At 37.9% G+C, this 27,328-nt stretch overlaps 1 protein-coding gene across 24 annotated transcripts in view; it reads left to right on the top strand.

The window, feature by feature from the left end:
• nfixa (nuclear factor I/Xa) overlaps positions 1–27,328 on the top strand; it is a 94,432-nt gene that overhangs the window by 15,475 nt on the left and 51,629 nt on the right. For 5 of the 24 annotated variants that reach the window (XM_081361975.1, XM_081361976.1, XM_081361963.1 and 2 more), the window contains exon 1: positions 26,301–27,103. The exons of the other annotated variants lie outside the window; for them this stretch is intronic. In XM_081361975.1, coding sequence (XP_081218101.1) covers positions 27,101–27,103 — 3 coding nt within the window. In that variant the 5' untranslated portion in view covers positions 26,301–27,100. Of the gene's footprint in view, positions 1–26,300; positions 27,104–27,328 lie in introns of those variants that run through there. 24 annotated transcript variants of the gene reach the window in all.

Consider the following 27,328-nt stretch of genomic DNA (forward strand, 5'->3'; position numbering starts at 1 on the left):
TGATTCACATTACGCAGGAATATTAGGCTGCTGTCACTTTAAGACCAACCGCACAGATCCATTACACTGATACACATCCGGTTTACTTTCACCTGAGACATAACCAGCTGTGTTTACATGGTTACTTCACACGATGGGCATTTTGACATAATTGCGTGTGTATTCGACCATTCAAGCGCAATAAGACGTGAAAGAGAACTGAATTCACGATCGCATGCCGAGAGACACGGCTTTCTGTGTGTCAGTCACCGAGCACCGCATTGAGCTCTTTTTCACTGCTTATTATTTGTGCTTAACATTTCGTCCCAAATTAGTGAACTTTGGCAGTGTGCCAGTCAGCACAAGCTCATTTTAAGATAGATTGGACTTATAACTCTTTTTAACATCAAGCATGTCTGCTCTATATTCTCATTCATGCTTTTCATTTGTCAATAGTGCTGTATATTTACATACCGCGATATACACGATATAGTAAACCTCTAACGATATTATATACCGTGGTAACGATAAATATCGTCATACCACCCAGCCCGAGTGGATATTGTTTGACAGCATAATTTGCATTTTGAATGGTCCTTGCTCAATTCGACACGCACAATATATTTTAACAGTGACTCGTTCTAACACAAATCTCTGTAATGCTGGGTTAAATCGAGCAATTTCTGTTTCACATTAACCGAGTCATTTTCTATTCCACTTGTCTACTCACTGTTAACTAAGCTAAATTTCTAATTTATCAGTCGTTTGCTCTTATTTACTGGGTTCAGATGGGTGATTGGTACCCATTGCTTGAGTGATTTTAACCAAGCAGACAATTAATCTTACGTGTGCTGTCAGATTGTTTGTTTCACCTGGACTGAAGTGCTGCTTTTGCCAGGCCTCACTACTCACCCTTGATAGATATTACAGATTTCCGAAACGTAACAGGGCAGTTTAACGATAATGACAAATGCTGTTTTCTTGCCCTGTCTACCTTTATTGACTTTCCCCTTTCAGTAAGGGTCTTTTTGGGACATGGCTCTGAGGGAGGAGGACATTGCGTCAAACAAGAACATCAACTGCTCTTTCCTCCAGTTTTCTTGCTCAGCCTGGCGGGGAAATCAATGATACGGGAGGCTGTAACTGGGAGAAAGTGTATGGGAAATGCAGAAAACACTTTCAGAAAGCTGGAGAGAACAGGTTGGGACCGAGGCAGCAGCCCTGGGGAACACCATTCGATCTCCATCATAGGTCATTTCTTTATGGAAAAAACATATACTCTAGCTATAAAATGTCATACTCAATAAAATGCATGACTGTAAACACTTGTGCGCCCCAAGGGTGCCGTCTAGCTTTCCTAATGTTCACCCGAACGTGTTTTTGATTACGCTGAAGCAAATAAATGATCAGTGCTGATCGAGCCATAGCAAATCGGCAGACGCACCGAGCTTACAAAGAGCATCTGCACGAACATCAACAGCATTAAGAGTTACCGCGAGGTCTTTGCCTCTGTTCAGGTCTAGATCCAATCAGAATATAGTGAAAATTGTTCATATCTTCAGGTTCTTAATTCAGGAATCATTTAAAAAATCCTCCCCCGCAGCCCTGCTGGCATAACTGTTTGGTGTGGTAACAATATGCTAAGTTACATTATGTTTATGTTCCTGGCAGACAAAACGCATTAGAAGAAAATACATGTCCTGTGTTTTAGCTGGCAGATAAAGACGCAGCTCAAGTGCTATATGAAACCTCAGATTCTAAAAAGAACAAACATTCTTTTTAGAAAAGACATTACACTTAAAAATGTAGGTTCTTTATTGGCATTAATGGTTCCATGAAGAACCTTTAACATTCATGGAACCTTTCAATTGCAAAAGTTCTTCATGAAAATACAAAATGGTTCTTTTAAGAACTGTTGCATGAAAGGTTCTTTGAGGAACAAAAGTTGTCCTTTAGGAAAGAAAAAAAAAAAACACAACACTTTTGGAAACTTAATTCTGTGTATGCAGAGCATACTGGAGAGTTTAGATCTACTCTTGCATGGATACCAGGAGGATAGTTACTCATCTGCTTTCTCTCAGAGTCTCTGTCTGTGCTTTGCTTTTTAATCTTTGTTCCTACATCTCCATCATCCGTCTCTTATTAACCGTCAGCTGTAGTTGTCGTGGAGACCGGCGCGCACATACAGTATATGCGCACGCAACACCAAACACACTTTGCTCATTATTTTCCTCATAATCACTTCACTTAGCGGCACAAGTGTGTAACAATGCCGTCTTTCACAGCGGTGACCGCACTCTTGAATATGTCTTCTCTCTTGTTGCTCATTTAAAGAGTACCCACGTTCTGGCTCAGTGCTGCTGTAATTCACTAAAGTTGTGTGTCTTTCATTGGCCAGAAATAACCAAGTTCCATTGAAAGGTCATGGTCATATTGAGGCCAGCACAAGCATATGGTTTTCCTGCTTTTATGCTAGATCGACCTTTTTCCTTTACTGTTCATTATTTAACTTTATGGTGAAAGACCTCAAGGTGAGTGAACATGCATGCCTTGAGAACAGGCTATAAAAAATAGTTTGATTGGCTCTCGCACATAGAATGAATAAAGACACTAACTGTTTTGCTTTCCTTTGCTTTGTTTTTGTTTTGTTTTGAAAATCTTCCATTGACTTTTTGAGATCGTGCCATTCAAAACCTAATTGTCTTCAGACCAGGGTCAGATATGGACCAAGTCACAGTTTAATTTAATTTAATTGAAGTTTTTTTTTGTTGTATTATTATTTATTTTTTTGTTTTGTTAATTTAATTTGTTTTGTTATTTTGTTTGTTTTCTATTTTTATTATTTTGTATTATTTTATTTTGTTTTATTTTATTTATTAAGTTTTATTTATTTATTTTTTATTTAAAAAAATTATCCCTTCTAATTTAATATTTTTTATTTTATTTTTATTCCTGGTTTTCTTTTTTTTTGTTTACTTTGTTCCTTTTTTATTATTACTGTACTATACTATTTTATTATATTTTATTTCCAATTCCCTTTTTATTCCTGTTTATGTCATTATTTTTAATTTAATTGTTTTATTTTATTGCTTTTATTTTTTATTTGTTGTTTTTGTTTGATTTAATTAATTGTTTTCTATTCTATTCTATTCTATTCTATTCTATTCTATTCTATTCTATTCTATTCTATTCTATTCTATTCTATTCTATTCTATTCTATTCTATTCTTCTGAGGTAGCAGGCTGCTCCTCAGTAATATTTGTATCACAGTGTGAGGCTTTAGGATGGCAACTAACCATGAAATGAGAAAGAAAAGTCCCAAGAGCTACAAAAGGGTTTTGTAAAGGGCTTTCAGATGACGGCGTGTGTGAGTGTGTTTGACGAGCCCGTGGCTCTCTATGTAGCTGATAAATGGAGGGTTTAGAACAAGTGTTTATAGTAGCACAGTAGCTGAAGAGGCCTGCTGTACCGATGGGCCTAAGACACTCAAGGTCGATTATTTCTGTCCTACAGTCTGTCTGTGTGTGTGTGTGTGCGCGCCTCCTGAATACACCCGTCTCAAACAGTCAGTTGGTATCTATGACCGCAGCTCTGCCAATCTAGTTATATTTTCTGTAGAGGTCTGTACTGTGAATTGTATCGGATATGCAGATGTTAATGAAGTAGGTTCAGCTGTTTTGTTTTCAACATTGCATGGACGCAAATTCTTTGCTTGTTGCCGTGGCTGTCGGTTGCTCCCCATATTGTTGTTTGGCCTTAGGAATGGATCATGTGGAGCAGTGGCGAACTGGGGAAAACTGACAACAAACCTTAACATTACAACATTTTATCCTTAGAGGAAAAAAGATCAAGAAAGGTGAATAGGTTTGCTTGACAGCAGGTGATTTTTGTACTTGTTTTGTTAGGAACTATGCAGCATAACACTCTATGCACAGATCTTCCCAAAGTCGTGCAGAATTTTGCATTACTTTGCTATGAACGCTGAGCTGCGATACCCATGAGTGCTGTGATCTTGGGAAAAATAGAGCAATTAGTCTTTTCTGTCGTTTATGCAAACATTCCACTGTAGTGACTGTTGAATGTACACACAAGCTCTGGGGCTCTTGCCATTTGTGAAGGTATATAAGGTCTAAAAGCGGTATAGCTGGATTTATGGATTTATTACATTCTGTCAATGCATTGACAAACAAAAAATATTATTTTCCACTATTTGCACGCTTGTTTTATTTCCACAGATCTAGTGAACTCCCTTTCTGTCTGCTACCATAGGCAGCTTGTAAGACAGCACGCTAACTGAAATCTCATAAGTGAGTGATTTGGGATACTCTACATAGGCATCAACTCAACACTTCATAAAAAAGCACTCTTTCTGCAAATTTGTGTTTTCAGCGTTCTTCTTTGTTAAAGAAAAAACTTTTCTGATCACCAAGGCTGCATTTAATCGATCAAAAAAAATTCTGTAAAATCAGTAATATTGTGAAATATTATTACAGTTTAAAAATGTTAACAGTTTATGGAGTTTAACTGTTTTCTATTTGAATATATTGTCAGATGTAGTTTATTCCTGTGATCAAAGCTGAATTTTAGCATCATTACTCCAGTCTTCAGTGTCACATGATCCTTCAGAAATCACTCTAATATGATGATTTGCTGCTCAATTTATCAATGGTGAAAACAGTTGCGCTGCTTTCTATTTCTGTGTAAAACGTGATACTTTTTTTTCAGGATTCTTAGATGAACAGAAAGTTCAAAGTCACTTTTGATCAAAATTCCTGTCTACATTGGTTTTGTAACAGAGCCTCTATCAACACAGGCTTTCATGCATGGACGCAGCACGTGATTAACATTCAGAACTTCACACAGTGGCTGCGTGTATGATGGATATTTTACTGTCATCTTATCAACACAATTTTAGAGCGGGCGATGTGTGAGAAATGTGGCGCTGCAAGCATGTGTTGTCTGACCGAGGTGCATTCTGTAATCCTGCGTAATCTGGCTCAGGTCTATTAGCGATTAATTGATTGTGCATCTAATCTGAACGGACTATTATTTATGATGGTTATCATCGAAATTGCCCGTAATGGCAGATAATTATGTCCAGATGTGGTCAATCTGAGATTAGCTTTTAAAGTCAACACACATTACAGTAAACCATCGCAGATGTGTAATATCCACACACACCCTCCCCCTTAATCTAAGCATCATGTTTGTGGAATGCAAGAACATGCGCAACTTCAATCTCTCCTAACCTCAAATGAAAGACATTACCCCTTCTACACACACACACACACAGACACACACACACACACACACACACACACACACACACACACACACACACACACACACACACACACACACACACACACACACACACACACACACGTTTGTTTCACTGATTAGTGAGGACATTGTGACTTCCATTGATTTTATATCAGGTTAATTATATTTTCTATGGCAAACCTACTCATAACAGTAACATGTGCAAAACACTAGAATTAAATAAAAACACATTTTGGCCGATTTGTAAGCTTTCTAACTAGTGAGGACCAGTGAAATGTCCTCCCTAGTCGGCTGTCATAATGTTTTACTATATAAGTGAGGACATTATAGCTAAACCTGTACTCACTCACTCACTCACTCACTCACTCACTCACTCACTCACTCACTCACTCACTCACTCACTCACTCACTCACTCACTCACTCACTCACTCACTCACTCACTCACTCACTCACTCACTCACTCACTCACTCTCTTTCTCTTTCTCTCACTCTCACTCACTCTCTTTCTCTCACTCACTCACTCACTCACTCTTTCTCTCACTCACTCACTCACTCACTCACTCACTCACTCACTCACTCACTCACTCACTCACTCACTCACTCACTCACTCACTCACTCACTCACTCACTCACTCACTCACTCACTCACTCAGTCAGTCTTTCTCTCACTCTCACTCACTCACTCACTCACTCACTCTCTCTCACTCTCACTCACTCACTCACTCACTCACTCACTCACTCACTCACTCACTCACTCACTCACTCACTCACTCACTCACTCTTTCTCTCACTCACTCACTCACTCACTCACTCACTCACTCACTCACTCACTCACTCACTCTCTCTCTCACTCTCACTCACTCACTCACTCACTCACTCACTCACTCACTCACTCACTCACTCACTCACTCACTCACTCACTCTCACTCTCCCTCACTCACATTCACTCACTCACTCACTCACTCACTCACTCTCTTTCTCACTTGTTCGTTCGCTCGCTCGCTCGCTCACTCACTCACTCACTCACTCACTCACTCACTCACTCACTCACTCACTCACTCACTCACTCACTCACTCACTCACTCTCTTTCTTTCTCACTCACTCACTCACTCACTCACTCACTCACTCACTCACTCACTCACTCACTCACTCACTCACTCACTCACTCTCTTTCTCTCGCTCGCTCGCTCACACAGATCTAGGCAGGTGGTGCTGGGGAGGTGGAGGACAAGTCGCATAGCGCGCAGCGATAGTGTATTCATTTGATGCGACGAGGTGATATAGGGACAAGTTAATGGATACGTGAAATCGATTGGCTGGGAACATTACGTTTGGTGAACCAATCTGAACGCGAATAGAGTTTAATGGCTGAACTATTAATTTCTCTGAAATTATTTTTCACTAATTATTGCACTGTTGTTGTTGTTTGTCATGGCTAGCATCGCTTTTACATTTACTCACTTTTTTCCTGAACTTTTTTCCCTTTAGATTTTTGATGGCAGATGATAAAAAGGGTCTTCATTGTCACACAATATTTCAGAAATCATTGTAATATGCTGTTTTGGTTTTCAGGAGTCCAAAAGCATTGATGTCACAGAAGAATCATTTTTGGTTCCCCATCGAATCTTTCTGTCAACAGTTCTTAAAAGAACCGTTTTTGCCACTAAAAATAATCTTTTGTGCAATGGAAAGGTTTCATGGATGTTAAAGATGCTTCATGGAACCATCAATGCCAATAAAGAACCTTTATTTTTCAGAGTTTAGAAAGTTCAAAAGAGCTTGAAATATATTTTTTGATGATAATAAGGGTGACCCCCCCCCCCAGACTAGAATTGAAGGAGAGACCAGAATATCATAGTGATTTCCAGGTGTATTATTTAACTCGATCCAGTAAGTAACCACCTAGCTTCCACCCAGAACACATTAGCGTCATGTTAGCAAGATTTAACTTCCCAACCTTAATTTTACTTTGCACAATTTCTCATTGCATGCAGCTATGCCTTGTGCTTGTGTCTTGCCAATTAAGTGCACAAAAGTGAATCCCTTTGATAGTCTTGAAAGAGCCTTCATAGCTGCTGATCTTGGGTTTAGGTTTTAAGGCTGGTCACAGATCAGCATCAGTATCACCGTCACACTGTAGATTTAGGGAGGTATGTGGTGAAAAGGGAGGCATGGTGGTTTTTAAACGATTGGAGAGAGCGATGGTGGTTTTTAAACGAGTTCAGGGAGGGATGGTGGTTTTTAAAGGCATGGAGGAGGTGATGTTTATTGACTTACGAACCGCTGCAGCCATAGAGTGTTATTTGGAAGAATGGATGGCAGGGATCCAGGGATTGAGGGAGCTGGAGTGGGACGCGGCACATTCGTATGTGCATATGTGTGTTTTAACACATAACACTAATCATGCTTTGTTTCTTAAACAGGAACGAGACCTGGGTTAATGTTAAGAAAGAGCAAAGTAGAGAAAAACAGTCTCCCATAATCCCCCTGTGTTAAACAGATGTTAATTTTGTTGTAGGGTGTTATAAATGGGTGCCGGAGAAGTGGTGCCTGTTTCCTTATTGGGAGCATTTACATGGTTTAACTGTTTCTCTCACACACTTAGTTAAAACCTAATGAGCTGTCTATGTAGCTAGTATTTTAAAGCATCATAATTTGCGCATCCAACACTAAAACTGTTCCAAAAGGTAAGATACTGTATCTTCTTTTGGTGAATTTTTTTTAAAATAAAGGTTCTTAAAAATAAAAGTTTTTTATTGCCATCTGTGGTTCCATGAAGAACCTTTAACATCCATATTTTTTCCATTGCACGAAAGGTTCTTTATAGTAAAAAAAGTTCTTAAATCGTTCAGTTCTTCACCTAAAAATGGCTCTTTTAAGAACTATTCACTGAAAGATTCTTTGGGGAACCCGAAATAAGCTGACCCCCTTAAGGAACCTTATTTTTAAGAGAGTAGTCAGTGCATCTGTCCAAAATGGTGGATGTAGTGAGAAGAATGTTGATTTAGAAACATGTTTGCAAATCACTCATTCAATACAGAAAAGTATTGACTTATTATTATTTTACACAATGTGTGTGTTCTGTACATTTTCATGCATATTAGAGTGTTGCACCATTAGCTTAGCGACATGCTAATGCCAAACTCTGTTGAAATCATTTGTGTGTCACATTCGAGAGTTCCTGCTTATGTAGAGCGTTCCAAATCAGTGAGTTACGAGGTTCCACTTCAGTTTAGTCCCTATGTAGACACAAGGCAGATCACTAAGTTTTGGAACTGTTTTTTTCTCCTCACTGCATGTATTCATAAATCTCATTCACTGTGAAGTTCTCCGACATACTGAGATGTGTGCAGACGCCGCTTGGCAACCTAAGTTAAATTTCTGTCAAAGTGTTTTAAATACATGCCAAATTCTGCAGACACAAAATACAATTGCAGTTGATTTCCATAATTTGCCAAATAATGCACAGCTGTTTATTTTCTTCTCTCTTTTTCCCTTTGGAAGTATAGAATTCATGATTAGTCAAAGCACAATATCATCACAGAAGGCTCTGCAAACAACTCAAACCAGATTTGTTGGTAAACTGCTACACGTTGTGCCAATTTAAATGATGAATTGGGATTTCTGTTTATGTAAGTGAGCTAATCAGGGCGCATCTGTAAACAGATGACTGCTGTCAGTGTTATTATTCCCCATCTAAACTCATAAAACAAAAAAAGCAGTTGATGAAAGTCAAAGGATTTACAGCTGAGCTACAATTCTTTCAAATGCAGTGGGCAGCGCAATTCAAACGCTTAAAAGCCTAGCATATAGCATCTTAAAGGTGCAGTGTGTAATGAGACTGACATAACAGCGGGTTCCAGATGTAAAAATCCCATTCATTTTCTCCATAGGGAATTTATTTTCAACGATAAATTAAGTTTTAAAGACAGCCACGAGGTTGTCAATCGATGGTTTATGCTTTTGCTGAAGATGTCAGCCCATATTATTGCAAATTACTTTAAAATAATTTTTAACCGAATTTGCTGGTGGAAAACCACATTACCCATGATTCTGCACAAAAATCTCCACCAATCAGAGAACCGTGCCAAGCAAATCATGCCTAAAACTGTCTGCCTATATGCTCTCAAACTACTTAAATATTTGTATTTACATATTTTGAAATAAAAAAAACTAAATGTATTGCTTCTATACTCAACATCTTGAAATGAGTTGTTTTATACTAGCATTGTTTTTAATTCATTTAATGTCATTGGCAGTGCTTCATGGGATTGTAGTTCTCTCCCTTATTAAACACGTTAAATACACAATCTGGTATCTTTTGTCTTCATGTCCGATTTTCAAATTCCTTTCTGCTTCAAATCAAAGTTTATAGCGACTTGGTTCACCTCGTAGCTGGCTGGTTTAGTTCATGGCTTATAACTTTTTTTCAATGGAAGCTTGTTTCCACCACAGAATAAAACATTTTAAAAGATAATTGCAACTTTTTATCTCACAGCTGCGAGTTTACATCTCGCAATTGCGTGTTATAAAGTCAGAATTGTGAGATATAAACTATATTAAGTTTATATCATGCAATTCTGACTTTATAACACACAGTTGCGACTTTTTATCACACAATTCTCAAGAGTTGTGAGATAAAAAGTCGCAATTACCTTTTTTATTTTTGATTCTGTGTTGGAAACAAGCTTCCATATTTTTCGCTATTGAAACAATAGTGAAAAATTCTTCTGCTGAAAAAGTAGGCGGGCACTGCTGGGTCATAAGTTGGGGGCGGGACTACCTGTTTGTTTGACCGAGAGCAGATAAGAGGGAGTGTTCATGAAACAGCCATTATTGTTGTAGTTCTGTTCTGTGTTGCTAGTGGTTGGTGAATTACACACTTCTAAGCAATTTAATTGAAATATCTGTCACCGCAGCCATCAAATGCTTATCCAGTGTCTTTTTATGCAATAAAATAGCCTCAGTGAATCCGGTCCGCAGCTGTGGTGTGACTCGGGCCGTGTGGCACGGTGCCAGCTTCCAGCCTCACTCCCGTGATATGTGTGTTTAGACTGGCTTTCACTGAGGTGGTAAAATCCAGACCTTAACCTGAAGGCAGAGCACAGTCAGTCCTCTGAGTTATGCCAGCCTTTCAATGCCGCCCACCACAGGAAAGAGAGAGGGGCAGAATTTAAAGGCTTGCTCGAAATGTTTTGGCAGGGATGTAATCGTGATCTTGGCATTGAATGCAGGCTCAGTCTAAGGAACTGGGTCATGTTCGGGTTAGCACTTTTGCAGCGTCTGCTCGCGTACTCTCAGAGAATTACTAAATGAGCTCAATATCTGGCAGTGCTTGACATTGCTTATCGTTACTCTTTGAGTCGGCCGTCAAGGAGCAGAGTTTTATGTGCATTTTATAATTCGCTGAGGAGCTCGTGATGATGTCATCAGCTCATTACAGCTGGCGTCGGATCAGTTGATTCGTGAGCGTTTCGTAATAGAAGTAGATCATTGGCGGAGGGATGTTCTGGGATCAGTAAAAGATGTTAGAGTAATCCTGCATCCGACATCAGATAGTGAACCCAAGCATTAGCATGGGCACGGTGCTAGTTTACCTGTACCATAAAGAGCTTTTGGAGGCCACCTTTTTACTTTTATTATGTTAACATGTTGTCCTTATCTCCTCCATTGGAAGCAGTCTTAACTCTCTGTGTACAGACTCTATGGCAGGGACGCTCAAATTACACAGCTCGGGGGTCACTTTTAGAAAATGCACAGGGAATAAAATGACCTGATAATTCACTTGGGTTTAGAATATGCAGTAACCAACAATTGAGACGGTGACCGGATGCTTTTTCAGTGGCCTTGTTTTCGGAAGTATCTTTCTCCTTAGGGATTTAAAAAGATCAAGTCCTCAGGCCATGAACCAAACCAACAAACTTAATCGTGATGAAGTTAACGAAAGAAAGAAAAACGGAAAGAAGTCACAAAAAGAGTGCAACTGAATGGTGCAATAATATAAACCTATTGACTAAAGGTCATTCATTATAAATGAAACACTTGGAGTTTTTTCAACAAGTTCATTGCAAAATATTCCGAAATATACAAATGAGCAGTTTGAAAGTGTAGAGAGTCATTCTCGATGCGTAATGGGAGTGAGCGGTTGCTCGCTGCTGAGGTTTTTGGTTGAATTTTCCCATTTGCATTGTAACGGCTACTTTGATTGATGGACTATGAGTAGGCTACTGTTGTTTTTCACTGGGATTTGGCTATTAAATATGTGTAAGTTGCAAGTAAGTGTGAATTCAACATTTCTAGAAAATTTGTATGTATATCATCGCTAATCTCTGGGCTCATTGTTGGTCTTTCTTTTAAAGTTTTAATGTTAGTAATCAATAGAAAGGGATTGAATTTGTACTTAAAGCTAGTTCTTCTATCATTACCAAAACATTGTATTGTTACTTATCATATATCTTTTTTATCATCAAAATTGTACACTCTTAAAAGTAAAGGTTGTTTATTGGCATGGTTCCATGAAGAACCTTAAACATCCACAAAACCTTTTCATTGCACAAAAGTTGCTTAAAGGTTCCCCAAGTTTTCATAGAAGAACCATTTTTGGTTCCCAAAGAAAATTTAAGTGAACAGTTCCTTAAAAATATTTTTTTCTTACAGTGAAGAAAATTTTAATAATCTATATACTAAAGAGCCTTTTTCCACTTTAAAGAACCTTTTGTGCAATGGAAAGTTTCCAGACATATATAAGAGGTTCAACCACAGATACTAATAAAAGAACCTTTATTTTTAAGAGTGTAGTAGAAAAAGGTTCATCAGATTGTTAAAATGTTCACTTTTAAAGGTACAGTAAGCGATTTCTGAGAATCATCGTTGTCTTGCCTGATCATAACCCTTCATTTTCCAGTGATATTCCTCTGAGCTTTACTCTTTTGTAATGTCAGCCATCTCTCTATCTAGTCTTTCTTCAAATCTCCCTCTTTCTCATGGTCTCCCTCATCATGAGTGGGCACGCCCCCTACTGCTTATTGACATCAAGTTTGTTGTGGTGCTTGGTCCAATCCACTTTCAAAATCGCTTACTGCACCTTTAAGTACCGTTCACTGAAGGGTTCTTTGGGCAAGCCAAAATAGCTCTTCTATGGTAACGCTGCAAAACCCCCCATTTGCAACATTTATTTTTAAGAGTGTAGGTCAGTTTTTAATAGATGCTTTACATTTTCAGAACAGTGTCATCAAAGTGATTTTAAGCATGTAAATATTTTGTATACTTAATATTTGGAAAAACAAATAGACTATAATTGATGTGTACTTTGCAAAACCTTCACCCCGTCTGCAATGCAAACAAATGGCACAGCATGTAATCAGCCAGGACGTTGCAATAGATTGCGTGTCTATTTATTGTACTTTGTATTATTTTGCATGATACAGTTCAGACTGTGACTGCTCAAAATGCAACTACAACATCATTTGTTTTTTACATTATGCTGTAGATTCAGTAGCAGTAATACAATGTTCACTGCCCATCAGCAGACATAAATCATTCTGTGCCTGTTTTTTTTTTTTTTTTTTTTTTTAGATCTTGATTTCCAGACCTAATTGCACTAACTGGCTAGTGTGAGTGTTTTCTTTCATTGTATAAGAGGTAAGGCCTCGGGTAGAAGCATTGATATGCACATATTGGATTTCTTAAGGGGATGCAAAGGAATGTTAACCATATTATCCCACTTAGAGGCTCTTCAGGTTGCCAAGTCCTGTCTTGGGATCTCAGAAACTTTGTGCATTGTGCATGCCGTCCCTCACTGGTCTTCTCTGTGGTCGCAGTCCTTTGGAATGCATCTGAATTGTACGGTTGCCAGATATTATCGTTTTGATCAATGTCTCATGCTCCTAAAATGCACCTTGCAGGGTTTAGGTATTTTGTTCATCTTATCTTAGCAAGTCAGGAACTCAGAAACACTACACTGTGTGCTTCATACAGTCTGTTAAGGGGCCGGGACAGGGCGTCGTGTAATTTTTACTCCCAAATTCTGTCCTCTGGCATGCGTCCATTGCCACACCCCATCAGCATTTAAAGAAGTTGTTGTACAGTTGTCGATTTTTAGCTCTGGAATTCGAAGTGCTGTGAATGTACTGGGTAAATTCCCACAAAGGGCTTAACGGAAGAAACCGGATCAGACCCTTGGGTACTGCGGCGCAGAACTTCCCTGTTCTCCAACTGGACAAATTGTGCATTGAGCGTCTCGAGCAAGCCCGTAATGCAAAAGCCCACCTAAAAATGAAAATTCTTCCATCATTTACTAAGCCCTAATGTTTTTAAAAACTGATCATTTTTATCAAGCTCATATATTTAAATTCAGTAATTTCACTTAAATGACAATGAATAGGTAATCTTCATTGCCATTTAAGTGAAATTACTGAACTTAAATATACAAGCTTGATAAAAATTATCATTCTAGAAGAAAATTTAAGATGGCACTTAAAGGCTTTTGCATCTGAACTCTTCATATATATACACTCTAAAAAGTAATTACCTGTTACCACAATACATTTTTGTTAATTCAATCTTTTAAGTTGCAAACATTATTTTGTAGAGTTCTGTTGACATAATAACATTGTTCATTGCATCCACTTATATCGTCTGTAATTTAAACTCAAATTTCTGCATTAATTGACTTTTTTTTTAAATTAAGTTGTAGTTACTTCATGAAATTGTCTTGATAACTTCGGAGAAGTTATGTTAGCATGTGCTATGATAGCTGTTGATTTTAACTGAAATATATCAAATTAATTGGTCCAGGGCTACAACTCTGGTAGTTGGAGCAACTTAATTATTTGAATAATCAACTTAAAAATGTGTTTATGCTACAAAGGATTAAGTTCCTCTAACTCTTGATGCAAACTTTTTTTTTTGGATTGAGCCAACACATTCTTTTTTAGAGTGTGTGTATATATATATTCATATATATATATATATTATGGCACACATTTTACTTCTCTTTAGCATACAATGTATTCCACTGAAGATGTGGTTTGGACTGACCTAGAATTGTCATAGATTATGACTGTTCATTTTTGGGTTTTGGTTAACCAATGTCGAGCCAGTCTCACCAAGCTAGCATTTTCTCAATTTCACTTTTTCTCTTATACTTCCACCCTTTTGATATGATATTAAAGAGATAGTCACCCAAAATACTGAAAATTCATCATTTACTCCTGTAGCCTACATTTCTTTTACATAAAGCAAGATATTTTGAAGGAAATTTTGGAAATATTGCGGGGCACCATTGACCTCCAAAAAAAAAAAGAAGTAAATTACTATGGAAGTAAATAATGCCGCACTACTTTTTAGTTACAAACATTCTTCAAAATATCTTGTGTTCAGTAGAACAAACTAATTTATACAGGTTTGGAACAACTTGAGGGTGAGTAATATTTGCATTTTTGGGTGAACTGTCCCTTCAAGTTTTAAGTCTTGCACATGCAGCTTTAATATTGCTGTTTTTGCGTATGCAGTATCAACCCCCCAACCAGAAGTATGAAAAATCATAAAGCTGCATAATTAGTCCTGAATCTGTTCTCTTTTTATTTATATTTTTATGAGTGTACATTCCCACAGGTGTCAGGGCCACGAGACCTGAGCAAACACGCAGGCCAGTGCAGCCAAATGGAGGTCAGGTTATAGCGTGCTCTGGATTTATATCTCTGCGCTCTGGAGAGAAAATCTGGTTCCAAAGACAAGATGGAGGAAGAGGCAGGGCTGTAAAATAACTATCTGAAAGCCTTTTAAGCTGCTTTTGTAACCGTTTCAGTGTATTCTTAAAAACCTATAGCGTCCTCTTTACACAGTGTAAAACTAGTTACCTTAATTAGCGCTGCTGCTAATTACTCATCCTCATATTTGGAGGTTTTTCAAAACGCCTACTCTGTTCACTCTTAAAAATAAACACTCCAAAGAGAGTTTTCACAGCAGTGCCATTGAAGAACCATTTTTGGTTTCTAAAAAGAACCTTTTCGTGAAAAGTTTTTTTCTTAGTTTGAAGAACATTTGAAAAATCTAAAGAACCTTTTGTGCATTTGAAGAGTTCCATGAATGGGACCATAGATGCCATATAAGAACCTTTGTTTTTAATAGTGAACATTTCCGTGCCTAAATCATTCAATTTGTGCTACCATCATGCTACTTTTTCTTCATGGTTGGAATTTTAACCGGTGGATGATAATAAAATGGATAAAACCATCACACAGATTTAAAATAAATGGATGAACCCAAGCCGTGTCTATGTACTAGAATATTGTTTTTTTTTTGGCTTGGGCCAGTAAACAACCATCTAGAATTCAACCAGACGACTGGCAACTTCCCACAATGCCCTAGTACAGCCATTGGCAAGTTTTGCATGTGTAAGGCAAGCACACTCACATTTTCTTCAAAACATTTATTTATGTAGCCTTTTTTGTAGCTTATGCTTGTCTTCTGTACCACATTTACTCGCTGTAGGTTTCAGACTGAGAAAGCAGAGCATAGATGAGGTAGTAATATCTATCTGGCTCTGGCTGTGTCTTTAGTGCTCTCTAAAGAGCTCCAGCTGTTTCAGATCTTATTCCCACTTACTAGTTTTATAAGCTCTAGGAAGATTTTTTTGAGTGGACGATGATGACGATGATGATGTGGTTGTAATGTGAAGACATGTGATGTTTTTTTTTGTTCCTATAGCAGGCAGAGTAAAACGCAAGCAAAGAACTGTTATAAAACTTGAGGTTTTGAGAAGAAGGCTAAAACAGACACAAATATAGTGCCAGTAAACACAAACAACTCTTCCTCTCTCTCCAGTCTCTCTCCCACTTATAAACACACACACATACACATTCTTACCCCAGCTGCAGCACACACACGCATTCCCTAACCCTGGATTAAGCTTACTATAATGGGAAAGCCCTCAGTGCATGCAGTGTTACCCTCTCATTACCACTGCACCTGTCCTGAACTGACAGAACTAATGCTGGACGGCACTTAATGAGAGAAAGCGGCTGACAGATGAGACAAATACTGACACAGAGAGACAGAAAGAGAGAGAGAGTTCACTGTCAGAAATGAAATAGAATCCATTTCTGAACTTGTAATGTCATGCAGCAATCAAAGTTTCAGTTTTGATACTCTATCAGTTGAAAGTTTAAGGTCTGTATGATTTTTTTTAATGTTTTTGAAGTCTCAACAAGGCTGCAGTTATGTGACAAACATATAAAACTTGTGAAATATAACTCTTCTATTTGAATTTTTCAATGTTTTCCTGTGATGTGAAAGCTGAATTTTCAGCATCATTACTCCAGTCTTCAGTGTCACATGATCCTTCAGAAATCACTCTGATTATATTACAATTTTCTAATTTTCCTAGATACACAAAACATATCAGCCAGGACAACTAATCAGCCATTTTGAGATCATTATTGTTCCAAAATCTACTGACAGCCTTATCAATTAAAAAAAAAGTTTTAAAAATGTTCTAGTAAATATTGTATTTATTCCATTTCAACAATTTAGTGTCTTATTGAGTATTTAAATAATGTTATTTATATATTGATTATTAGATCTCTCTTTAGATATTGGCACAATTTATTGGAAACCCTCATATCTACCAACCACTAATTATTAATAATTCATTCTTAAGTGATTTAGTCAAAACTCTTTAACCTGTCTCTCTTTCTATCACATACTCGTATACACACTCCCACATCAGCTCTATTGTCTCTTTAACAAATGGTTTCATCACAGGCATTGTAGCTCATTGTGCACGTGTGAGCATGTCAAGCTCATGCGGCGAGTGGCCATTCACTGTCACCTTTGCCATTGTAATGTAATTACATCCAGTCATCACAGAGCGTGCGTGTGTGACCGGTGAGTTCATTTCGTGTTTTGTGTTTGTGTTGTCGATCTAGCTCTTGCACGGCTACTCGTTTTCTCTAGTCATCCAGAAAAGTAGTGGACTAGTCAGCGAGCCAATGTTTATCTTATGTAAATGTGCTGCCGTGCTGCTGGAGAGTGTGTCTGAGCAGCTGAGATGTGAAAATAAAATCTTATGGTGTGTTCCATTTGTCCTTGGAAGAGGGAAAGTCCTAGTTCCCAGTAGGAACGTTTAACTGGAACGCCTCAAGTCGAAGCAGCTCTGTTTTGTCAGCTACAGTATAAAACTGTAATTTAACAGCTGTTAAATTACAGTGTTTTTACAGTATATATATATATATATATATATGAAGTGCCATCTGAAATTTTCTTCTAGAATGATCATTTTTATCAAGCTCGTATATTTAAGTTCAGTAATTTCACTTAAATGACAATTAATAGGTAATTTTCATTGTCATTTTAGTGAAATTACGTAACTTAAATATATACGAGCTTGATAAAAATGATCATTCTAGAAGAAATTTTCAAATGGCACTTAGAGGCTTTTGCATCTGAACTCTTTATATATACATACATACATACATGCATTCCTGCTGCTGTTGGTGTTGTTACACACACACACACACACACACACACACACACACACACACACACACACACACACACACACACACACACACACACACACACTGTCAATGTCAATATATCCTATATACAATAAAATGTCAGTATACAATATATAATTATATACAATGTCAATATATATACACACACAGTCAGGGATTGGCATTAACTTTTTTGCTCACCATGCAGCCACTGGTTTTCCAAGCTTACTAGCCACTCAGAATTTTGACTGGCTACAATTTTGACATCATAATTTGGCAGCAGGAATATTAGGCTGCTGTCACTTTAAAGGGATAGTTCGCCCAAAAATGATATTAAACCCATGATTTACTCACCCTCAAGCCGTTCGAGATGCATATGTCAATCATTTTTCAGACGAACACATTTTCAGTTATTTTAGAAAATGTGTGAGATCTTTCAGTGGTTATAATGTGAAGTTATGGAGTCCACTGCTTCAAGTTCCAAAAATGTGCATGCATCCTTCACAATAGTAATCCATCCGGGTCCAGGGGGATAAACGAAGGCCTTCTGAGGGTAATCCGTGCGGTTTTGTCGTAAAAATATACATATTTAAAACTTTATAAACGAAAATAACTGGCTTCCGGTAGCGGTCGACGCGCGTTCACGGAGATGGATGCTGGCGTATGACGTAGGACGTAGCGTAGGAAGCGCTGTGACGTAGAACGAACGTGGAGTTTTGTTTTGCTCTCCTCTCTGGCTGCGCTGTCACGTTCGTTCTACGTCACGGCGCTTCCTACGCTACGTCCTACGTCATACGCCAGCATCCATCTCCATCGTGAACGCGCGTCGACCGCTACCGGAAGCCAGTTATTTTCGTTTATAAAGTTTTAAATATGTATATTTTTACGACAAAACCTCACCGATCTAACACATTTTCTAAAATAACTGAAAATGTGTTCGTCTGAAAAATGATTGACATATGCTTCTCGAACGGCTTGAGGGTGAGTAAATCATGGGTTTAATATAATTTTTTGGGCGAACTATCCCTTTAAGACCTGAGGCACGGATCCATTATACTGTTACACATGTGTTTTCTTTCTCAACTGTTAACGTTCACTTAAAACATAACTAACTGTGTTAATGTGAATACTCGCCAAGACCGGCATTTTGACTTTATTTTGTGCGTATTTTACTGTTTAAGCAGATAAGCAGCGAAAAAGTACTCAATTTAGTACTGAGAGGCGGCTTTATGTGTTTTCTTTGGGTGTGAGCATAAAATCTGCAGGAATGAGTACATTTATGCACAATACGCGCACGCTGAAATTCAAGCCCTGTGTGCCCTGATATATATATCTCATGACAACTCTCTGAAGATTTTCAGGATGTAACGGATATGACAATGTTAATGTGTTTGGTCTTGGTGGAATAGATCTGCCACACTGCTGCTGTTGACTGGTGTTGTTGTAAGTTATTGAGCAAGTACAGGAACTTCAGCATAAATGGCATACCTATATATAATGTCACTTACTAAAAAAAATATTAGATATTTAATCTGTTTATTGCATGTCGTGACCACTTAATGACATCAGAGAACGGTGAACATTCCTATTTAATTATTAAAGAATTCATTTCTCAGGTAAATACTTTTAGTAAATATATTTTACGTCCAAGGGATTTCAGGCTGACAAAAAAGTTTGGGAATCCCTGCCTTAAAATGGATGTGCATGAGAGAGAAAAGTGAGTGTGTGTGTGTGTTTACACTCGAGCTGTTAGTGGAGTGTTTGTGGATATTTAGTGCATGTTTGTCAGTTTGATCTTTGCAAAATTACTGTAAACACCCTTGAAAATGAAATTGCCCTGTAGCATGTGTTAATGAAGAAGTGCTCGAGGAGTGTGGTGTAATAGTGACATAACCATACAGGCTGGTGAGGAAGGTTTTCATCCTCTGGGAATACAGTGAGGCATGAAGATATCTCATAGAAAGACGTGAGACAGAGAGCTAGATTGATAGAATAATTAAAAAATGAGCGACAGAAGTTTGGAAAATTTGTGTAAATGCACAGGGGAAAAAAGACATATGACATGACCAGTGTGTGCGGGGCAAGACAGAGACAGAGTTAAGGAGCAAGATGGAAAGAGAGATAGAGTGGCAGAGAGACGGGAGGTGGTGGGTGCCTGATTAGCATAAAGGGTAGGGCACGATGCCCAGTTTGGGAGAAGGGTTGGCACCTCGCCTCGCGGAGTGGCGGAGGTAAAAGAAAAGAATGAGGATAAAAGCGAGGGTGGAGGGGTGCGTGTTGGAGAGCTCGGAACATCTCTAGTTTAAACCTGGCACTTGGCACTGGAGCTGCTGAAATATCAACCATAATTACACTGCAGTTATTTACAGGTTGTGATAGATGCATATGCGGTAACTGAACTTCCTCATGACTAGGAAGTACCAGGGTGATTCTAGGATTTCAGTTTTCTGTCGTTTGCAAACCAGACGGCGATAAATGATAAAGCTCTTCCATGTAAATAAGAGTTTTTGAATGTTCTGCTGTGGGCAGCCGACTGTGATAGAGCGTTTTGTTTAATGCACTTCAGAGCCGCGTCGCCTACAGACGCATCTCATTTACGTTGATACATTTGGATTTTTGGTTGCATTTTATGTTGATTATTTACAGTTTGCAGGAGAACCTTGCTCTTTCCGAAGCCATGGTTCTCCACCACCACCATGCACGAAACTTCATTTCATGATCTTTACAGCTTTTTAATGACCAAATGACTGATGTAGCATCTTCTGCTAGAATTAAAGATCAACTCATCCATGTCAGAAAACTGACTTTTTTTTTTTTTTTTTTTACTGTTTACAGAGCCTAGGGCTATCACAGAAACACACATTTCTGTGATATCTGTTATAGTAGCAACATTTATGTGTGATTTAAAAAAAATATTGCTTACATCTTTCATTGCAGACTTTTGGGGCGTTTTAATAATCACCTATGGCACTTTCCATGAATAGGGAAACAATATAGACTGAAACTCCATGTTTTCTTGAAACTATTGTTTGTTTGAAATTTTTTTACGATTAGATAAAAAATAAAAAAATACACCAGAATTAGTTAAAAAAAAAAAAAAAAACTCAATTGATGATGCCAAAGTGATGACATTGTTGTGCAATTTTAATAGTTAGATAGAGTTGTGAAAGTCATAGAGCTCTGTGATGGGACAGGATAATCAGCACTCAGAGGTGGACAGCCTGCAATTATTTTTAATGCATTAGATGTGTGCCTCTTATGCACAAAAAAAAAAAAAAAAAAAAAAAACCCTCAGTGTTCATCTAATGGTTCTTTTTAAACTTTTTAAATAAATTGTACTTTTACACACTCTCCCTGTCCCTAAATGAAAACTCTGCATTTTAATATTGATGAAGAGCCACTTGGCTCAAAATGTCACCTAGGGTGAGAACATGAAATACATATTTTTCTATTTTTGAAGCTGTGGTGTCTCAACTTTTCCTCCTTTTTTTTTACATTTTAATATTAAAAATTGAATTATTTGATTTCTTTGAGTTATTTACCTCTGAGGACGTCCACTATGGTGCTCTCTCTCTCTCTCTCTCTCTCTCTCTCTCTCTCTCTCTCTCTCTCTCACACACACACACACACACACACACACACACACACTCGGGGAGAGTTCATGCATGCGCTCCGCTCACAGCAGGCTGTTGTCAATATTTCGGTCAGTCGGAGCGGTTGTATTTAGTCTCTGCGTAAGCGGCAATGCTGTGCTGTCACGCCGAGCTCGTCTCTGCATTTTTTCCAGTTTACACTTCAGTCTCCAGAGTCCCGGCTGATCTCACCGGCCGCCGTACAGACACAAGCCAGTCTCTGATCTACCGACACATTTAATAGTCTCTAAATAGAAATCAGATTGTTATTCTTACAGCTAGGATTATTAATGTGCATGTAGCCGATCTAATTGACAGAATGACACCTGAATGGAAGACCAAATGGTAAAACTGTAGGATATCCAAATAGTTTCTAAATGAATAGGCTAATTATATTAATAATAGCCTATGAAATTCATTGTGCGGCTTTGCAAAGGAAATATTTGCTGTAAAACGTGCTGGTTACTTTTTAGACTGCCAACATTTTGTTTTGACATCCATTTGGGTGGTTCTGCTAATCTTAGGAACCTCAAACGGTGCCTTAAAAAACTAATATATATATTATTTTTATATATATTTATAAATATATATATATATTTATTTTTTTACAAAATGCATCTCAATAGCTTTTTTGTAGCCTATGCATTAAGAATATTTACCCGCGGAACTGAACTCACTTAAATTACTCCCAGATTTTCAAACGTCTTGGACACGAATCAGTTTATAAAAAATTAATGAATTGCACACAAAGTACAGCTACACAGCTCTCCAAAAACACCTCTATTAGTGAACGGATTTCTGTTTGTATAGGCCTAAGTAAAAAATATTTTCAGTTAGGCTGTTTGATCCTCAGGTTACATGGTTTCGAAATGTTAGGCTATACGAGCTGCTTGCTTTATTTGCATAGCCTTTTCTTATGAAGCCTAGGTTTGATGAAGAAATATTTTAGTGTTAAACTATTTTAGTTTGTTTTTAAATTTGTTAAAATATGTTTGAATTGGATGTCCTTATAAATAGACAAGTTAGTCATCCACCGTGGCATCATTTTAAAAGGTGTTTATTTAAAAATATGAATTAGTCTAATAGTAGTTAGGCTATGTCGAGATATTATACGAATAGTTTAAAATATCGGTATATAAAAAACAGATATTTATTTATTTAGGCTATTTATTGTGTAACGCAAGTAGCCTATCTCTTAATTGCTAACCAATTTGGCAGTTAAAGTTAAATAAATAGCCTATGCTTATTGAAATCGGTGTGTGAATAAGATCAATCTTATTTTGTATTTAGCTGTTCTCATGGGATAGGAAAGGAGGCATACATATTGTATTTACTTAAATAAATACTATTTGAATCAGTTATAAGCTACTTGGAACTCCCAATTTATACGATTTTCAGCTGGATCACAATTCACGGACATATTTTGTAGGCCTGTTTTCTTTGTATTCGATTTCGTTTTTTTTTTTTTTTTCATTCTTGTACGTTAAGAATGGTATTATGGTGGTGTTCTGCTAGTTGTTTAAATAAAATCTCTGGTTTTGACCTTTTAGGCAAGTAGCCTACTCTTTTCTCCTGCTCTTTTCTCCTTCTAACATACTCCATAAACTCATGGTAATAAAAGTGTTATTATATTTTGGGGGGGAAATATATATAGCCTATATTATACTACTTTACCTATATTTCATGTCAGATCCCTCAGCTCTCGCGCATCAGCCGCGCGAGCGTCGTCTTCTCCGCTCCATCCGCAGCCTTTTTTTCTGTCTCGCGCCAATATGATGGAGCTCGAGCTCCCGCCAATTAACGCGATTTAAAAAAAACAAAAACCGTTAGCGGTTTACAGCTACGTTGTCATAGTAGGCCTTTAAAGAAGGCACATAGAGTTGAAGAAATGGAAAATAATAAAATATATTCATCTTAAAAGAACAGACTGACGAACAAAGGTATGGTACTGTAATACAAGGACAACCATTTTATGTCGTTATTGGCCTTGAATTTCGGCCAGAATTGTATTCCTTTAGGTGTTAGGTTTGAAAATAAAAAAGGTACTTTTGAATCATAAGTTCATAACTAACCCTTTCTATGTAGGCTAAGTCAGAGGTGTGCCAAACTTAGACCCTTGCAAAAAAAAAAAAAAAAATGGAGTTGTATTGTAGCCTATATGTTGGCTACGCTAAAAGGCCAATCATACAAACTAAAACCTTTCAAAATGCTAACGGACATTTGATGAGCCCCCAGTTACAAAAAGCCCAAAACATCAGTCATTTTGACTGAAGTACAAATTAGAGTTAAACAAAATTCATAAATGTGCTAGGCACTTAACTTTGACAGGCTTTGTGTTTCACATGTAATATAGAGTAACAGGCAATTTCAGCATAGATTCTGTAAATAGTGTGTGTGTGTGTGTGTGTGAGTGTGTGCTGGCGAGTTTTCTTTTCACAATCTCAGCCTTTTTCTCTCTTTCTCTATAAGAAGGCCTTGCTATACAGACAAAAACACACAAGCAGTACGCAGCAGAGGGAGACAGCCTTTCGTAGAAATCTTGCTTTTTTTGTCTTCCTCTCTTTCTCAAACTTTTTTTATCTTCCTCTAGCGCTCTTCTTTTTTCTTGGGTAAAACAAAGGGCGCTGTTTAGAGAGGAGAGTGTCATACAAAGATAAGATAGGCTGTGGTATAAAAGAGTTTGAATAAGGTCATTCGGGCAATGAACAAATCCAGCAAGCTTGCTGGGGAACATGAGCAAACTCCGTTTTATATGCTGTTTATGGCTTGCATACTAATTTAAACACATGATAACAACACAAAGTTCATGCTGTCGAGTTTACTACATCCAATATGACAGATTTAATGCGATCGTTCAACCAATAATTCAATCAAGAACAATGAACTTGTTACTGACACCTTCCCCCCTAGGCTGTTTAATGCAGACTCTTTGTTTGGAGACATAGAAATTATTTAATGGAAATAAATGTGCCAGACACAAACAATCCATGTTGTCTGTCAAACTAAATCAGATACGCACTGCAACAACATGCAGAATGATTGACTCCGGTTTTGCCTGTAAAATGTATGCAAAACAAAATACCTAGACACCTTGTTCTGTACACAGTCAACTGATATGAATTGTGTAACTTTCTTTTCATTTGGATTGGAATTAAATCTGCGTTTACAGCTGAGGCTTCTTCACCCGGTGCTCTCGGGTAGGCCTGATGGTCGCCCTAAGGTGTCGCGTAGCCATGAAAGAGTGGCATATGTTGCTTAAACTCACTGTAGGGATTAAACCAGATTAAATCACTTGATATATGAATCTGCCCAACCAAGCTAGCGATTTCCATGAATCATAACGGATCATTGGGAACAGGGATTGACCAACCACTGAATTCCTTTAATATGTAGGCCTATACTGTATAGTTTAATGCAGGATTTAATCACTGAATGTTTGGTGTGCTGTGGGCTCAGGGCTAGTGTAGAGTTTCAGGCCGGTTGATGTTGTGACTGATGCAGTGTTGCCATTATGTCTGGTGTTCGTTGATCATCGTGCATATGTTTTGCAAACTTATTTGGTTTTCAGTGATGTAGTGAAGATTGTTGTTGCAAATCTTGCTGATTTAAATATGCAAATGTGGTCAATTTAGCTGGCTAACTTATATGAGGATGTTGAAATTGAGAGATTGATTTGCAGCAGTCTTGGACGCATGAGTTAGAATGGGTTGAAAATAATAAGATAATGTATGTCGCTGTTTTCCTGCAAAAGATTTCATTAAAGCTGTATAATTTACAGCTATAATTGCAAATTAAATTATTATTATTATTATTATTATTAATATATACATATTTAATAATAAATGAAGAAATATTTATGTTCGTCTGGCTATTATTTAGCATTTATATTATATTTGGTGAAGAATACTTTGTTCAATATATATTGAACAAAGTATTCTTCACCAAATATAATATAAATGCTAAATAATAGCCATATATGTGTGTGTGTATATATATATATATATATATATATATATATATATATATATATATATATATTAAATACTTTAATAAAATACATTTTTTTATGGTTGGACTCATAGAAATTGTTGAGTGCTGCTATGGTGTTGCTGTCTTGTAAGCAGAATGTGTCAACTCTTTGGATTATTCATTATAAGGAAATTGGGGATTTATTATTTTCTGTCAAGAAATACAGAATCATATTTTTTTATAGTAAAATCTTCAAAATCGGAAATACCAGTGGCAAAAAAAAAAAAAAAAAAAACCTTAATAATTACCGTCTCTGTTTATTGTGTCAATGTTTGCATCTGATGCTGACATGTCTTCAGAGGAAGTTTAGAGAGAGAGAGAGTGTTGTTCTGCAGGGGACTGTGTCTGTCTTTGCTCTTTGTGTGGCGAGTCTAAAGGCAGCTGCTGGTCTGTAGCGTCTGCTGGGAGTTCTGGCCCGCTCGTTCACACGCCGCTCAATGGAGGGAGGGGACGGGGCAAACGGGGACACTGCTGTGCGCTCGCTCACTCGCTCGATGGAGGAGATGGCAAGTGTATTGGTGAAAGTGGCAAAAGTGCATGTGTGCATCTGAGTGCAATTCTTGAGGACAAGAGGGGGAAAATGGAGGTAAATTGGGGTGGGAATGAAATACGGGCGGCGCCGCTGATTGGCGTATGTAAAATTAATGTGCTCTGGACTTTGCAGTTGCACAAGATAGGAACTTGTTAATTTGGCAAAGTAAGGAGCCAACCCAATGACCGAACCCTACACCCCCCCCCCCCCCACCTCGCTCTCGCTCCGTCTCTTTCACCCTCCCTCCGTCCCTGCCTCCCTCCCATTCAGCCCTTCAAGCGTGCGTATTGGCTGAGCGATCGGGCACCCGGTGCCAAATAGGTGGGCTCAGCTTCGCGCTGGCACACTCTGAGGCAATGGATAGGAAACGAGCATGGAGAGGAAGAGAGAGATAGAGTTGGAGAGGAAAAAGGGGAAAAAAAGAAGCTTCTATCGGGTTTGCCAGCGGTCGTACGCGCTCTTCCAACATTGATTCGGTTCTCTCGGTTTTTTTTTTTTTGCGCTCTCCATTCGCTCCTCTCTACCCCCCTCTCTGTCTCTCTCTCTTTCTCTCTCTCTCTGTCTATCTCCCATTCTCTGTCTATCTCTCGCTCTCTGTGAGTCGAATGCAGAGCACGCATATCTGAACAAACACCACTTACTGCTTTGCCAAACATTTTTTCTCTTTGTTGCGGTATTTGTGTATTTATTTGTGTATGTTTTTTCTCTAACAGTGAGTACAATACTTTTTGATTACGAGCAGTTTCGTTGTCCGCCTTCCTGTTTTCATATGTAATTTGTATGTTTTATTTTCTGTTTTGGTGACTGGCAAAATCCCCATTTGAAATTTTTTTTTTTGCTAACTTTTTCCCCCCCTTTCATTCCCCCCTCTCTGTTTCGTGTATTAAATATTTCTCTCTTGCAATCTCCCGAGCTATGCCACTGTTTGGCTCCTCCAAGATTTTCTGAATTTTTTTCTTCTTAACCGACTGGACATTTTTATAAAACTTTTCCTTTTTGAAATTATAATTTTGTGCAACAACAACAACAAAAAATATATCTACTAATAATCGGGGCATGTAGTGTCGAGTTGAGTGCCAAGAAGACATTTGACTTGTTTTTCCACTCCATATCGGCTGGCAGAGTTTATGATGAAAGTGCAGAATGGTAACTATTTTATTTTGCTGTTTTGCTGCATGTCTTGTGTGTTTTGTCTGTGGCGTTCTGTGTCTGTGTGGCGGTGTAGTTTGGATCAGGACGCGCGGTCGCAGGGGTTGGTTGTGCGGTTTGGCACAGGCGACAGTGAGCAGCTGTTGCGGACTCTTTACGCCTGTCCCTCAAAAACATCATTGTCTGTTTTGAACTGAGAAAAGAATCTCTTGAAAGCCAACA

The sequence above is a fragment of the Scardinius erythrophthalmus genome, assembly GCF_964197995.2.
Source record: "Scardinius erythrophthalmus genome assembly, chromosome: 3".
Classification (NCBI taxonomy): Eukaryota; Metazoa; Chordata; class Actinopteri; order Cypriniformes; family Leuciscidae; genus Scardinius; species Scardinius erythrophthalmus.